Raw genomic sequence first — 15,622 nt, 5'->3', positions numbered from 1 at the left:
GTTATAGGTTATCAGTTATATTGAAGGGAACTGGGCTAAGTTGTAGTTTACCCTGAACTGATTGCATCACACTTAGATTACATCTTGTTAGAGACACTAGGAACATGGTTGTTACCCTCCTTACTACCTAATAAATGTAACCAATGCCAACAGGTTATGTTGCTTCCCTCTTCCCCAATTGTAAGCTAGGTCGTGACGTCTGCACACACCTCTACAGAGAAGTCACAGCACAAATGATAAAATTAGACAACTTTTATGTTATATGATGAAAAATGTGAAAGAGTTATTGGTTCACCTGCCATATTGTGGTGGGACAAATTTGGTGATGATTGGCAAACACTGCGATGGATTCACCAGGTAGTAAGAAAGAACGCCTCTCTGCAGAGCATCATTTATGTCCAACAGACATCCATGACGTATGTTGACACATAACATGCCACAAAGAATGCTCTGACATTTTGTGAGCTGTATTTTAATATTCCACCTCACTTTTCCAAACATCTGAAGTGCATTTTCAGCTCACACTTCTTGTGTGAGAAAGCAGGCAGAGTGTACACACTGTGACAGTTTAACTGTTTAAGATTTACAATTTCATTTCTAAGTTTTATTTTTATCAGGGGTGCCAGCTTGTTTTGAGAAGAAATGTTATGTTGAATTCAGTTAGCCAAAGAAAAAAAAAAGAAACACATTTATGACACATGGCAGTCTGTCAGTCAGTCCAGTCAACAAATTATCCACTACTGGAAACTACTGGGTTGTCAGTGAATGACCTGCTTCCATAAACAACAAGTAGGATGGTTATGGAGCAACTTGTGTTAATGTGGAGGTATTTACCAGAGGGTGGCTATCAACGGGGGATTACGATCAGCAAGGGACCTTACTTGTCTACTGCAAATGGGTATGTTGCTCCATGCTGTTCCTGCTGACCTTCTCTCTCCTCCTCTCTACAAATGAGGACATAAAGGAAGGGTTTAATGATGGCACGTAACATGGACAGATAGGTGAGTGCCCTGACAAAAACAATTTTTTCCGGGATGTGTATACTGTTCTAGTGGACATACCTGGCCTGGCATCACTCACAAGCCATTAAAGAAGTTCATTGTAAGGACATGCAGAGTTATGGATCCATGGATTCCCACCATCAAACTATCAAATTGACAGGAAACAGAGACAAAGGACCCTTCTCTCACAAACAGATGAGCTGTTAGCATGGTACAGGGATGCACAACCAGACCATGGGTTAAAGGGTCAGCTCTAGAGGAGCAACAACTGGACACCAGGAAACTGGAGAGCATAGGCAAAAATTTTTTTTTTAACGATAAGACTCTCTCTATTAGTATTTGATTGTTTCTTATATATAGAAAGTAACATCAAAAAGACTGATTAACAATAAGGTGTGATTCCTAACCTCTCTGTGCCATGCATGAATACACACACACACACACACACACACACACACACACACACACACACAAACAAACACAGAGGGAAAGGGGGAAAGGCCCAGGCTTGCTCAGAACCAGCAGCCCCTCTTCCCTCTCGGCTCTTCATGGAGTGAAAAAGCATAACGCTTTCCCTCTAACCGGTGTGAGTATTGCCAGCCTCTACTCAGTAAAACTCCAATCCTTCAACTTTTATTTACTGTTGATTTGGTCATTTTGGTTGTAATTATTAAGTTAATTATCAATCAGAGTGCCCTGCTTGTGAAGCAGAGCATAGACACAACAACATCCAGAATGTCTTATTACTATTATGGTCAAAGGACTGCAATGTAAGACATATTTATTTACTTTTAGCTTTAGGGATTGTTTATTATATCGATTGATCAGGTAACAATCAGTTAACTTAACCCATATGATTAATTTCAGGTTTTGAAGGATGAAATTTCATATTCACATTTGCACTATTCCTGGCTGTCATTTTAGTACTGTTAGGTTTATATGTTGTGTCATTTAATCTTTTATGGTCATGGTGGAAGGCGGATTTGTGAGCTTTATAGGTAAACTCTAGAATAAAAGTTTCCATGGAAAATGACTGTCTTCTCTAACGTTGAAACAAAGGAGAAGATGGGAAACATCCCTGACATCCCCCAGGGGATAAAACAGTTGTGATTATTTCACACAACACGCTTAGCTCCTATCTTTTAGCCACTGGTTCTTAGTCATTGTGTCATGGTGCGGGTAAGGCTGGACCCAAATGCAGCCAACACAGGGGAATGAGGTGTAAAAAATGATTATTAACAGAAGAACTTACAAAAACTGGTGAACCAACAGAACAAGAAACCGAAGCACGAGGGCACACAAAGAACAACAACCAGAGGCACAGGGGATACCACAGCCGACATGAACAGGCAACATGAACAGACCAAGGACAAACCAGACATGAAAAGACAAACCGAAGCACAAAGACTATATAGACACAAGGGAGGCAAGGGTGATTGAACACAGGTGAAACACATTAGGTTGGAGCAGACAATCACCACACAGAGAAACAGGACCGAGACAGGAAGTGAAAACATTGAGACACACAAGGAAACCAACTACAAAATAAAACAGGAAGTGACAAAAGTCCAAACAAACTCTAACAAAAAGTGTCTGCCATAGCAAACAGCGACACATTGGTTCTTACCAGCCGCTCTTAACCATTGCTCTTTGCCCTTTTGCACTTTGTTTGTCTGCGTCCTTTGTTCTTTCCATGCCATGTGTTCCAAATAACATTCTTTTTGCCTACACATGCTATGTTCTTATTTTTATAAGCCAAGTCAAAACCGGGGCTGAAACAGCAGAAGAGCCTCAGAGTAATTTTGTAACGTTTAATTATCAACACATTTTCTTTTTTGAAGATTTTTGAGACACCAGCAGACACATCTGCCCACGGCCGCCTGCAGAGAAGCCGACCAGAAATCAACAGTGCGTGAGACAGAAAGTCTCCTGGCGAACTTCACCAGAGCTGAACCGCTGAGACAACGGCAAAATCCGTTACCGTGATAACGGAACACGGCCTCCAGGAGAATCCGCCTAGATCCCACGTCTTCAGGGTTACCATGGCAACCCCAGCCACCTGGGTTACAGCCAAGGGTGTCCAGCTACAGCACAACTCTCAGTAGGCTGGTCTTAAGATTCTGCTTGTGATTGGGTTGATGTCAAAATACAACATTTAAAAATCAAATCTCATTTGTAGGCGTAGTGATCATTAGTTGTATAGCCATATTGTAAATAGCTGTGACATATTCTCCCCCACCATTGCCAACTCATCACACCGCTCATTTTATTATTTTAATCTTTATGATTATTACAAGTTGCATTTACTCTGTAGATAGTAGTTTAGTTAATAAACTTCTTTATTTTCACTCAGTTGTTGTCCTGTTGTGTTCTTTTGACGTAGAGACTGGAGATCCATTGAATCGAGAAGTCATGGCTTCTGATATGAGATTGATCACATTAATGAATGAAGTAATTCAATGTTGTCCTCCCTCAGGGCTGGTGCCACCTTATCAATGAGAACAAATTCTAAATTGTGGTGTTCACGCTACACAGTAGTGACATCCAGGTTGTCACAGCACATTGCACACTCACCTATGTAGGTTTATATTACTATCTTAATAATGCAACCTTAAAATGACAATGAAATACTGACCTTAACATTGACTTCCAGGTGTTTGTAGGTCAATCACTTTCCTCTGCCTCCAAATAAAAATGCGTCTGACCACATCTCATGTACAAAGTTTAGTTTTCATAAAGTGTCTCCTGAGATATGACTTTTCTGACTGTTTGGTGGTTTTGCTGCAATTTGTGATGGCTGTGATAAAAAAAATGCTTTAGAAAATCAAAAAGCCATGGATAACTCTTGTGAGGCTTGTTCTTGACATCATCTGTGCCAATTTTAGGTCATATGGTATCTCATCTTTGAACATCAGAGATACAGGTCAAAAGTTACATGCATGAATACACCTCCAAATTTGATCTATTGATGGTGCTAGAGGGCTTGAGGCACAAACATTAAACTTGGTGAAAAGCAACATGAGAGTGTCCCCAATCAGTAGGGCTGGGTGGAAAAAATTGTTTCTCCGGTTAAAATTTGTTCTACATTTGAATAATCAAATATCGATTCATAAAACCCGAGATCTAGTCAGGTGAGCATAGGTATAGCTGCCGGAATGACCCTACACCACTATTCATTAGTGATGAAAAAAAATATCCACAGTTCGCAGAATCAGATTGATATATATATACATTTGTAGATCCAATCACTAAAGTGTGTGTCATGCAAGCGATCTAATAAAAACAAATGAAAAGGTCAGTTATATTGACATTTGAGGTGTATTGATTGGTAGTTGCCAGTAGCCTCTGAGTTGCAAAGTGAATTAAATCGTTAAGAATCAAAGATGAAAACACAGAAAACATCCTTTCATTCATCATTCACTTTTCTTCATGACAATGTCAGTCTGTTACACTTGGATAACTTGTGCTGTTGGAAATGAAAGCTATCTTAGCTACATTTTTATAGCCTAGCCTGTTAGCTTCTCCTGGCCTCTGCCTGTACTGCAACTTCTCCTCTGAATGGATGTTTCCAATGCGGCTTCATTTGCTCGACACAAGTAAATGTATGTGAACAGCGGTTACATAACCTTTGAAACGAGCCCCAGTTATACCTTGCGCTTGCACCATAGGTGTCTAAACAAACAGCACTACACCTCTGCACGTGACAGACAAAGATATAGCAGACATGTTGCAATGAAGTCAGCGGCAAGTCTAGAGGCAGATGTGTGGCTGCATTTCAGATTTTAAAATTATGTAGACAGTGAAGAGCTGGACAAAAGCACAGTTAGATGTGTGGAAGAAGCTGCAGCCCGGGGTACATTAACAACAATCACTTGTAGCGTACATACCTGGCCTGGCATCAGTCACAAGCCATTAAGGAAGTTCATTATAAGGACATGCAGAGTTACAGACCCACAACTGACACTTTGTGACTCTTCCCACCATCAAACTATCAGATTGATAGGAAACAGAGACAAAGGACCCTTCTCCCACAAACAGACCATGCTTTTAGCATCCCAGAGAGACACAGAACCAGACCAAAGGTCAAAGGGTCAGCTCCAGAGGATCAACCAATGGACACGTGGCAACTGGAGAATATAGGCAAAATCTCCAGTTTGTAACAATAAGACTCTGTCTAATATTTGATTGTTTCTTATATAGAAAAGTAACACCAAAAGGACTGATTAATATTAAGGTGTGAATCCTGCTCTGTCTGTGCCATGCATGAACACACACACCAACCTCCCTTCCTCTGTCCCTCTCTAGATAAGACTCATAAACTACAACCCACATTCCAATCCTGGGTAGTGACCAGCAGAACTCTCTTCACAGACACAGATCTAAGAAAGAAGAAAGAGTATGAAATTAAATATCTAACTGTTCTGTAACTCATGAGATGTTCCTATGCAATAGTTTAATCCCAAACTTCTATCCCATAGAATGTTTGAAATGTAACATGTAGATTTTATGACAATGTCCTTCATGTGACCATACTGTCAGCATCCTTCACACAAGGTAACACACTACATGACATCCAGAATGTCCATATTATTATTATTACCGTCAAAGAACTGCTGTTATCCACATTTATAGACTATTAGCTTTAGGAAATGTTTATATTGTTGTTTGTCAATTAACCACTTGTATCATGATTAATTCCAGGTTTGAAGGATGTAATATGAAATCCACACTCCTATTATTCCTCTCTGCTATTATTAGTGCAAGTAGTTTTATATGTTATTTCATTTAATGTGTGCAAGTTTATAAGTAAACTCTAGATTTAAATTATTCCAAAGTTCAGTGGAAAATTACTCTCTTCTCCAAGTGGAAACACAGGAGAAGATGGGTGACGCCCCTGAAACATGCGCCAGCCCCCAGGGGATAAAACAGTCGTGAACCATTCACACATGGTCAGAGAAGACAGAAAAAGGTGAGAAGAGGTCAGAAATGTAAGAAACAAGACAAAGTTAGAAACTTGGCGAGATGCTAAGAAGGAAGAAGATGCGAAAAACGAAGCTAAAACCTAGAGGCTGAAAAGCTGAAGCTAGAAAAACGATGCAGAAACTAGAAGCTGAGAACTTTGCTCAAAGCTCAGAGTCCCGGCTCAAAGCCCGGCTCTGTAGCCATGTAAACTCTTAGCTCTAAGCTGCTCGCCACAAACTCATGGCTCTTAGTCATTTTTGCACTTTTCGCGTCTTTTATTTTTCTTTGCCACAAGCTACAAGTAACATGATTTTTGTCTACATGCGTGATCTTTTATTTTTAATAAGCCAAGTCAAGACCAACTGAACCAAAGCAACAGAAGTGCCTCAGTAATTTTGTAACTTTTAAATCATCATCAAGTTTTCCCTTTTGAAGATTTTGACAACTTTAGAGTCATCTGGTCAACGCCAGTCTCCTCTAAAGTTATCCAGCCAAAGTGAAGAGCATTAGAGTTTATTTCGCATCAACCCACAAGAGACGCCAGCAGATAACATCTGCACGACCGCCTGCAGAGAAGCCGAGCAGAAATCAAGAGTTCCCGAGACAGAAAGTCTCCTGGCAAACTCCACCAGAGCTGAACCTGATCCACCTAGATCCCACGTCTCCGGGGTTACCACGGCAACCACAGCCACCTGGGTTCCAGCCCAGGGTCTCCAGCTACAGCACAACTCACAGTAGGCCGGTCTTAACACTCTGCTCATGACTGGGTTGATGTCGAAATAGAGCAATATTTAATCATCAAACCTAATTCGTAGATGTAGTATCATTAGCTGTATAGCCATAGTGTATAGCCATAACATATTCTCTCCCACCATTGCCAACTCATCACACTGCTCATTTCATTATTATTTTCATCTTTATGATTATTACACAATAGTTTAGTTAATAAACTCCTTTATTTACACCCAGCTGTTGTCCTGTTTTATTCTTTTGACGTAGAGACTGGAGATCCATTGAATCGAGAAGTCACGGCTTCCGATATGAGATTGATAAATTTGGCAATGAAGTAATTCATTGTTGTCCTCCTAGAGGACTGGTGCCCCATTTCAACGAGAGTAAATTTTAAAATATGGCGTTGACGCTACACACTACATGTATTATTTCTTGACATGTGTCGTAATGTAAGCATGAATATGTTTAATAATGAACCAGGTTAGAGGGACAATTTACAGCATTAATTCTCTGAGAATGTTATTCATATCCAAGAAAAATGTATGTTGTAACTGAAATTTCTCTAAGTGAATTGAAATCGATATCAATAACGAATTGAATCTATCTGAATTGAATAGGGAATCGAATTGAATCAGGACCTTGTGAATTAAATTGATTCAGGAAATCAGTGGCAAAACCCAGCCCTACCTATTAGTGGCTGGTTTTACGGTTCTAGGGGATGCCATCCACTTCCATGGCAGAAGAAGAAGTGAGAGAAAAGGTAGAAACACAGAAGTTAGCATGATGCTTTACAGGAAATATTTTGCCACTACGGAGATTTATTCATTAAATGATGAATTTAGTTTTTTGGATGATGAATGATGAGTAAGGCAGTAGTTACATCAGGAATTAACACTTGTGATCAAGGTAAATAAAATTGTTTCAAATATAGCTCAACACTATAATCAGAACTTAAAAACATGAGGTGGAGACCTGTAAAATATGCAATCCAGTACAAAAATCATAAAACAAATATTACCTAGGTGAATATCATTACATATCTAAACCTATTAATCTGCACTTTATTACTGTGTGCTTGTATTTTTCTTTCCACAGGGTCATTTAATAATAAATGCCTGGTGATACAAACTGAAGGGAGAAAAAAGGAGAGGGAAAAGCTGAGCTGGCGCTTGGTTCAGTCTGTGTACAAAGCTGAGAGAGGAGAGGGAAGAGGAAGGAGGGGACAGTGGGTATGCTGTACGTCTGACGTCACAATCTTGCTACAAAGATAAGCCAGGAGGTTTAATATGAAGTACAATGTTCGTCCTTTTAAGAAGAGTGATTGAGCTCAAGCACCTCCCAGCGCTGAACACTTGGAGGGTAACATAACAGACAAGAGACACCTGGTACACCTCCCTCATACACGCTCCAAGCAGAGCAAAAACTATGAGGAAAAGCTGAGTCCTGCGTAATGAAGGGTACTCTGAAATAATTTGCCTGCCGCCATAAAAGCAGAAAGGGAAAATGGGGCTGGCGAGTGAGGATCTGCTGGTGACACTTCAGATACTACCTGGCTTTTTTTCAAACTGTCTGTTCCTGGCCCTGTACGACTCCGTGGTGCTGGTGAAGCGAGTTGTGTCGCTGCTCAGCAGCTCCAGATCCGCCGGTTCCGGAGAGTGGCGCCGTATGTTGACCTCCGCGGGGCTCCGCTCCGTCTGGAACAGCTTTCTCCTGGACGCCTGGAAGCAGGTAAAATTGCTGCCAATGAACCCGTGTACATTTAATGGAGCTTAAACTTTACATAATTAAGTCCCAGCTGTCTGACCTATTGTGCAGTATTAGGGCCACATCACAGTGTCTGATCTGACTTAGTTATCACATTGTTTTTTTTCGCTTTAACTGTTTTTAGTTAGTGGGAGAGGTGAGGAGAGAGAGGAGGGGGTCGGCCGTTAATTCCCATTGCACTTAGTAACTAACTACAATATTACTGTAACGTTAGCAGTTTGAAGCAAAAGATACAGTGTAAGATACTGTATCATAACTGCTGGCGGGTTTAAGCCCTAAGTTGAAATAAATTCAACAATTATAATGTATTTGTATTGATTTGGAACAATGCCAGTTATATGACAGATGTTATAGAACTATATTAATGTTCCAAATTTATGTTAAAGTTGAATCAATTTTAAGCTGTGGTAAATATTATTTATTTATTTATTTGTATTTTTTAATGAAACAGGACATTTACACCTCCAAAGTGGTGCATATATCAGAGCTCCGTTCAGTGAGGTGTGATCCGGCTGTGCTTGACTGACATTCTTCCCGCCTCTGTCAATTTTATTGTACCTGTTACGGTTGGAACTACCTTTGTGATCCTGTGTGATTCTAATTACTTTATTAAGTTTGGGGACCTCATTTATGTTCCAGCTTAATGTTGCATTTGAAAGATAGAGATATTCCAGCTTGGATGTGAATGATTTGAAGATGGTTAGCCCCATTGCTAACTTTGTAGCTGCACTAGATAAAGAACATAAATCAGCTTCTTTCGTTGTGCTATGTATTTGTTGCAGCAGTTCATTACCAAGTGTTTTTTTCCTTTTAAATGAGTTTAATCTGCTGTATGAGAGTTAATATTTGAGTTTATTTGGATGGAACTGCCAAATACATATTTGTAACTGTAAAGTGGAGTAATGTGTCTTCTTATGACTAGTATAGTATTAATATAGTTGAGTATTCTATTGTGAAAAAGCATGTATGTAAATAGGCAGAAAAATAACGAGCTGAACAGAAAAGTGCAACAACAGAGAATTACAGTCAGGAGACCAATCGTTTGTCACAGTCACAAAGGCTTTACAATGACACAACTATGTTATAACCAGTTAGACCCATAAAAACAGACACAATATGTAGTTTTGTAAAATCCAAAACAGCGAGTTAAGAGATAAAGGCAAAGCCCACTTTGCACCTCCTTGATGTTCGCACATTAATCACTATTTTTACCTCCTTAGGTGAAACTTGGCTGTGATGCACCCAACTCTAAAGTGGTGAAAGTGCCTGATGGCCCTCGGTGTAGCAGCAATATCAGTAATATGACCAATGTGCCGACTGGAGCCAGGATCCGGAATGGGGTGGAGTGCCGCCTTCTGGATTTTGTGTCATCAGACCGCCCTCTGGTGGTTAACTTTGGCTCAGCCACCTGACCCCCCTTCATCAGTCACCTGCCAGCTTTCCGGCAGTTGGTAGAGGACTTCAGTGACGTGGCTGATTTCCTGTTAGTGTACATTGATGAGGCTCACCCATCTGATGGCTGGGTGGCCCCTCCTATGGGCTCTTACTCTTTCAATGTACGGAAACATCAGAACCTGGAGGAGCGGTTGGGAGCAGCACGCAAACTCATTGAGCACTTCTCACTGCCGCCGCAGTGTCAGCTGGTGGCTGACTGTATGGACAACAATGCGAATGTGGCTTACGGTGTGTCCAATGAAAGGGTGTGTATAGTACAACAAAGAAAGATTGCCTATGTGGGTGGTAAGGGGCCTTTTTTTTACAATCTGAAGGATGTGCGGCAGTGGCTGGAACAGAGCTATGGTAAAAAGTAGCTGTAATCAAGGACGAGTACAGAGGAGGACATTTCCCTTGTTTCAGTTGGGAAATTGTGTTTGAGCATAAAAAGGCAGAAATGTGAAGCAAAAGCACACCAGTCTGTTCAAACTGAGATGAACATGTGTAACAACTTGCGCTAATGATGCACATGAAGTTGATTGGAAGCAACATAAGAAGGTGACAGTGTGTGTGCTTCAACTGTATTTATGCCTGTTTTTCATGATTTCCATTGAACTTAAAAACCAAATAACTGAAATAGGGAAGAAATCAGAAGTTCCTGTTTTATAAATATGTTTGCTAAAGGAATAGGTTTTTAATTATTTTATGAAGATTTTAATATTTGAAATTTTTTCAGTGTGGTCATATATTGTTATGCACTGTGTCAACAACTTAATTTTATGTGTTATCTTTATATACCCTCATTTGACAGCTCTATAGTGTTTTTTATTTTTTTCATTTCATTTTCCTGCTTATAAGAAGCATTTACCCCCGTGGGAGTTTTCATGTGTACAATAGTGAATCAACGTAGATTTAATGTGGCTTTTTGACAATGATCAACAGACAAAGACCCTTTAATGTTAAAGTGAAAATCTTAGTAGAGTATTCAAGCCCTATAAGTCACTGTTTGGTAAAGTTACAACCTTGAGTCTGTATGGATAGGTCTTGGTAGGTTATGCTTCACTGGACACGGCTCTGTCAGGTTGTATGGAGATCATGAGTGAACTGCCTTTTTCAAGTCCAGCCACAAATTCTCAACTAGATTCAGATGTGGTTTTTCACTCCAGAATATTACTATTGTTGTTTTTAAGCTATTCCTGTCTAGCTTTGACCACATGCTTGGGTATATTGTCTTGCAAACAACCCCAAGTAGGTTTTATTACATTCATTTCAGCCTGCTGCAGAGAGGTAACCTCAGAGCATGATGCTGCCACTACCACGCGTCATGGTGGGAATTTTATGTTGATGGCATTTAGATTCTGATTAAAATCTTGATCATAGGTTGTTATAAATGTTTGTGTGGCACTGCCTGGTGAATATGGCTAACTTTATCTTCTGTCAGTAATGTATGTAACAAGACATACAAGTTTTTAATGTGTCATGTTCATGGGCTGCTCTGATGTGTAGTTTTGTGCACTTATGTTTAATTATTGTGTGTGGATTTGGTGTTAGATCAGAAATTCTCAACAACTTGGTCGTGCAGTGTTGATTACTGGACTTTACCCCTTGCAAGCACATTCAGTTCAACAGCGTCTCTCATCATTTCTGCCAAATAAAACTGATCCCCTCTGTCATCAGTGTGCAGCGAAGACTTTACTGCCCTTCCCGACTAGACACCTTTGTGAGCCAGGTTTCTCCTTTATGTTAGCGATTAAACAGAAGGCATGTACCAAACTCCCCACTCAGAGTAACAGTTAAAAAGTCCATTTAAGGCCACGTTTCCACCGCAGGAACTTTCCCCCAGGAACCAGGAACCTTTTGAGGGAACTATGCGTGTTTCGATCACAGGAATCAGTTTCTAAATTTAGTTCTGAGGTAATTGACTGAAAAAGTCCCTGGGCGGGGGGTAGTCATTTCCAAAGGTTCAGGCACTTTGGGGGGTGTGGTCTGCAGTGATGAACATTTCTGACTGGTCGAGTACTCGTTGCATCTTATTTCACCCACCTGTTTAAAAGCTGCAGTGAGCGGGTGAAACTTTTCTAGTTTCCACACTGCGAAACAGGTCTGGGAGAAGGTAAAAAAAAAAAAAACTGACACAGGACTACTAAAAATAATGGACCACAAACAACCGGAGTGGCTAGGTCTCTCTCTCTCTCTTGTATCTCTCTCTCCCATCCCTCCTCTGCATTTGACTCGTTATCAACTGAAACCCCTTGACTAAACTCAGCTGATCTCAATGTGATATGTGACTTCTAAAACCAATTTGCTGCATCACTGATGAGTTGTGCCCTATTAAAGGGTGTCAATACTAATTCAAAAATGTATTTTGTATTTTTTACTTGTAATTCATTTAGATCATTTTTTAGAGATGTTTTTACTTTGACACTAAAGGGCCAGTGTCAAAAAAGCCACATTAAACCGACTTTGATTCAGTGTTGTAAAACTATGAAACAAATCATTCAAATACTTTTATAGGCACAGTGAAATACTGCATGCATACATTTCAGGTAATGGCATTTAATCATAGTTGCACACTGTGTTCCAAACAGTGAGGAGGAATGTGTGGGCGTTCTTTTACTTTGCATGTAATGACTGAAAGTACCATGACCCTATCTCCTAGATGTTACATGCATTTAGAAGGAAACACCTGAGCTGAGGAACACCTTCTACTGACATAGAAGTCATATGGAGGTGGTCAGGGAGATAGTTGGACTGACACCAGTCTCCAGTCCTTAGGTTTAAGCTGCACAAACACTTCAGTTAAGGTCAGGGAACAATCTGGATTTGGTTAAATGTTGAGTTTTTGACCAAGATCACCTTTCCCCGGCTTTAACAAAGTATTTTGAGTTGCCTAAACAGAATCATAAAACTGTTCATCGTCTATTATGAAAAACAGTAAAGATTTTCAGATACGTACAAGATGAACAACTGGCAACTGGCAACTTCCTCATTATGTTGATTAAAAAATAAATCAGATCAACATAATGTCTCTTTCAAGACATTTGCTTTTGCAAAGATTTCTAGGATCGGGCACAGCTAAGCACCACCTCTACGCATTTACAATAAATGGCCTAAATAAAGTGCAGAGCAGGGTGATCAACATTTAGTAAAGACAAATATATGATGACATGCATTCCTAATGGAGCTGCAGAATCATTTGCAATATGGTCAGCACTACTGCCAGATAGCAATTAATGTTAGTGGAAAAAACCTTTCCATCGGTATATGTGGAGTTACTTTTCACAACAGGAGAGGTGCTACAGTGATGTTAGGTTTACAATTTCTAAAAAGCATTCACAATATATTTGTGTTTTTTTCTTTTGTTTGTTTGTTTGTTTGTTTGTTTGATTGTTTTTTTATTTTTTACCTAAGTGGCTGCCAAACACCCCTCGATCTATTCAAGCTGTATTTTCATTCACAACCAATGATCATTACTATCTTCATGGGTCCAAAAACTGTGGACCTGATCCTAAACAGACACCTGCCACAACTACTCAAACCTGACATGCACACACATTTTCCAGGCTTCACTGAGCATAATGTTGGCCATCCTTTATAACCTGTATCATTAAGCTGCTTACCTACGAGTGCATTCATGTGACAGAGTTGGCAATAACAAGCGTTGTATATGTCAGAAACCATATACTTAATATGGAATAAGATGAAACAGAGGTACCAAAAGGAAAAATAGTTAGTGACAACAGAAAGTGATATTCAACATGGAGAAATGTAAACAATGTAATCACAGAACTAGAAAAGCATAAGAAGCTTATTAGACCGATAGATAGATAGATAGATAGATAGATAGATAGATAGATAGATAGATAGATAGATAGATAGATAGATAGATAGATAGATAGATAGATAGATAGATAGATAGATAGATAGATAGATAGATAAATACTTTATTTATCCCATTGGGAAAATTCATGTGTCCATTAGATCATTGTTGATAATAATAATAATAACACTTCATAATAACTAAACAGTAATAATTAGAGGCAGTGGGAACAAAGGATCTCCTGATACTTTATCTATATTCATCTCACTGCGCTGCAGTGAGATGAATATAGAGTATTTTTGTTGTCTAATGATGAACAAACTTGAATATTTGATGCACATTAAAAAGGTTATAGTAAAATCAGGCAGAAACAGAGAGGAAGAGAAAATTAATTAAAATTAATGTTGTTTTTTTGTTAAAATAAAAGAATGTTAAAGTATCTGCACTGTCAGGAATCCTGTCGAACTAAATAATCTTTGCACAATTAAAATACAGTTATAATCATCATTATTATTACATCGTTATTTAATCATTTGTTACAAGCTGTTTAAAACCAGGGTGGACACATCTATAAAACATATCTATTATTCCTTATTATTGTCACCTTATTGTTAACTCTTTGTCTAGGGTGGTATCTTGTAGGAATGATGAGTTGTTTCAGTGATCTGATTGGTCAGCAGTTGGGCTGTTGACAGGTTTTGATGTGATCCTCTGAAGTCACTGCTCCAGAGCAGCTTAACCGTGCAGCCAAGGTCACCATGGTGATTTACAGCACTTAAAAACAGCTTTACGATACCAGAGAATCTGAGTTAAGCCCAAAGTTAAGACCAGAGATTAATAGGTTAGCCCAAAGAAGGCTAACCTACTAATGTGACTACTTTGTGATACAGGCCCCTATTCAAAAAGGGACAGCCCCAAAGAGAGAGAGCACCATTTCTGGTAGTAGCTCTGGTAGTAGCTTGATGGTTCACCATCTGATGAGCAGCAATACACATCCTAAAAATCAATTTAAAGTTATGCTGTAGCAATTAATTCCAAAAGTAACTAAAGAATTTCCTTGGACAAAGAATGCTTCATTTTTTATTGCAGTTCACATCCACAGAAACACACAGAGTACTAGGTTAAGGATCTGAGTAGACCTTCAAAGACCTCTGCTTTTCATGTTTAAAGAATAGGGTTCAACATAGATGATTTACTTCCAAATGTGTTTTATGATCCTTTGAATATCCAAGTTGAATGAACATTGTTTAGGTTTGGTTTGTGTGGTATGCTAGCTTTAAAGGACACACAGATGGTTTACTGTGGTCAGTGACAAAGGTGTGAAAATGAAAACCTTTGACGAAAGAGTCCCTGACTCAGTCTCTGGTTGGATGTGAACTGCACCTGGTCAATATGACACAGAACCACTACATCTGCTTTCATTGTCAATATCTCTATAACTGATACAAGCATCTGTTTTCCATTTCATCTACTGGCTTTTTCATTGCTGCTTAGTGCAATGTTTTATTTTTCTAGTATGTCAAAGGAGAGAATTTATAAGTGGAAAATAAAGGACAGTGTTTGCTGCTGAAACCGTTTTATATGTTGTCTTTATGTCCTTGGATGTCAGAAAGAAAGGGGAGAGGGCGAAAGTATTAAAACACACACAACAAATGTGCATGTGTGTAAATTGGAAAACTATTTAGCTAAAATACATACAATTAATCTCAAGTTCCTAATAAAAGCATAACCAAGGGCCACAATTCCACTGGGTGGGAGGGGGCCTGTCTCCCTCACTTTTCAAAATCCTATTCTTGTTTCTCTCACTTATTTCAATCTCAGTTTAATTTCTGTGACAAAGGCCTCGTCACACTAAATGGGGGCACATGGTAAAACTCTGGTTCATACACAAACAAATGTTTCCCCTCTG

The 15,622-nt window shown here is 39.3% G+C and overlaps 1 protein-coding gene across 1 annotated transcript; it reads left to right on the top strand.

The window, feature by feature from the left end:
- The first annotated feature begins 7,939 nt into the window (after positions 1 to 7,939).
- dio2 (iodothyronine deiodinase 2) lies at positions 7,940 to 15,293 on the top strand. Its single transcript, XM_056393923.1, has 2 exons — positions 7,940 to 8,423; positions 9,680 to 15,293. Exons 1-2 carry the CDS (start codon positions 8,199 to 8,201, stop codon positions 10,268 to 10,270), a joined length of 816 nt encoding a protein of 271 aa, XP_056249898.1. The 5' UTR covers positions 7,940 to 8,198; the 3' UTR covers positions 10,271 to 15,293.
- Positions 15,294 to 15,622: the final 329 nt, after the last annotated feature.

Source organism: Seriola aureovittata, chromosome 13 (genome assembly GCF_021018895.1).
Source record: "Seriola aureovittata isolate HTS-2021-v1 ecotype China chromosome 13, ASM2101889v1, whole genome shotgun sequence".
NCBI classification, from domain to species: domain Eukaryota; kingdom Metazoa; phylum Chordata; class Actinopteri; order Carangiformes; family Carangidae; genus Seriola; species Seriola aureovittata.
Note: the sequence above shows the minus strand (reverse complement) of the source record. Positions and strands in the feature narration are given on the sequence as shown.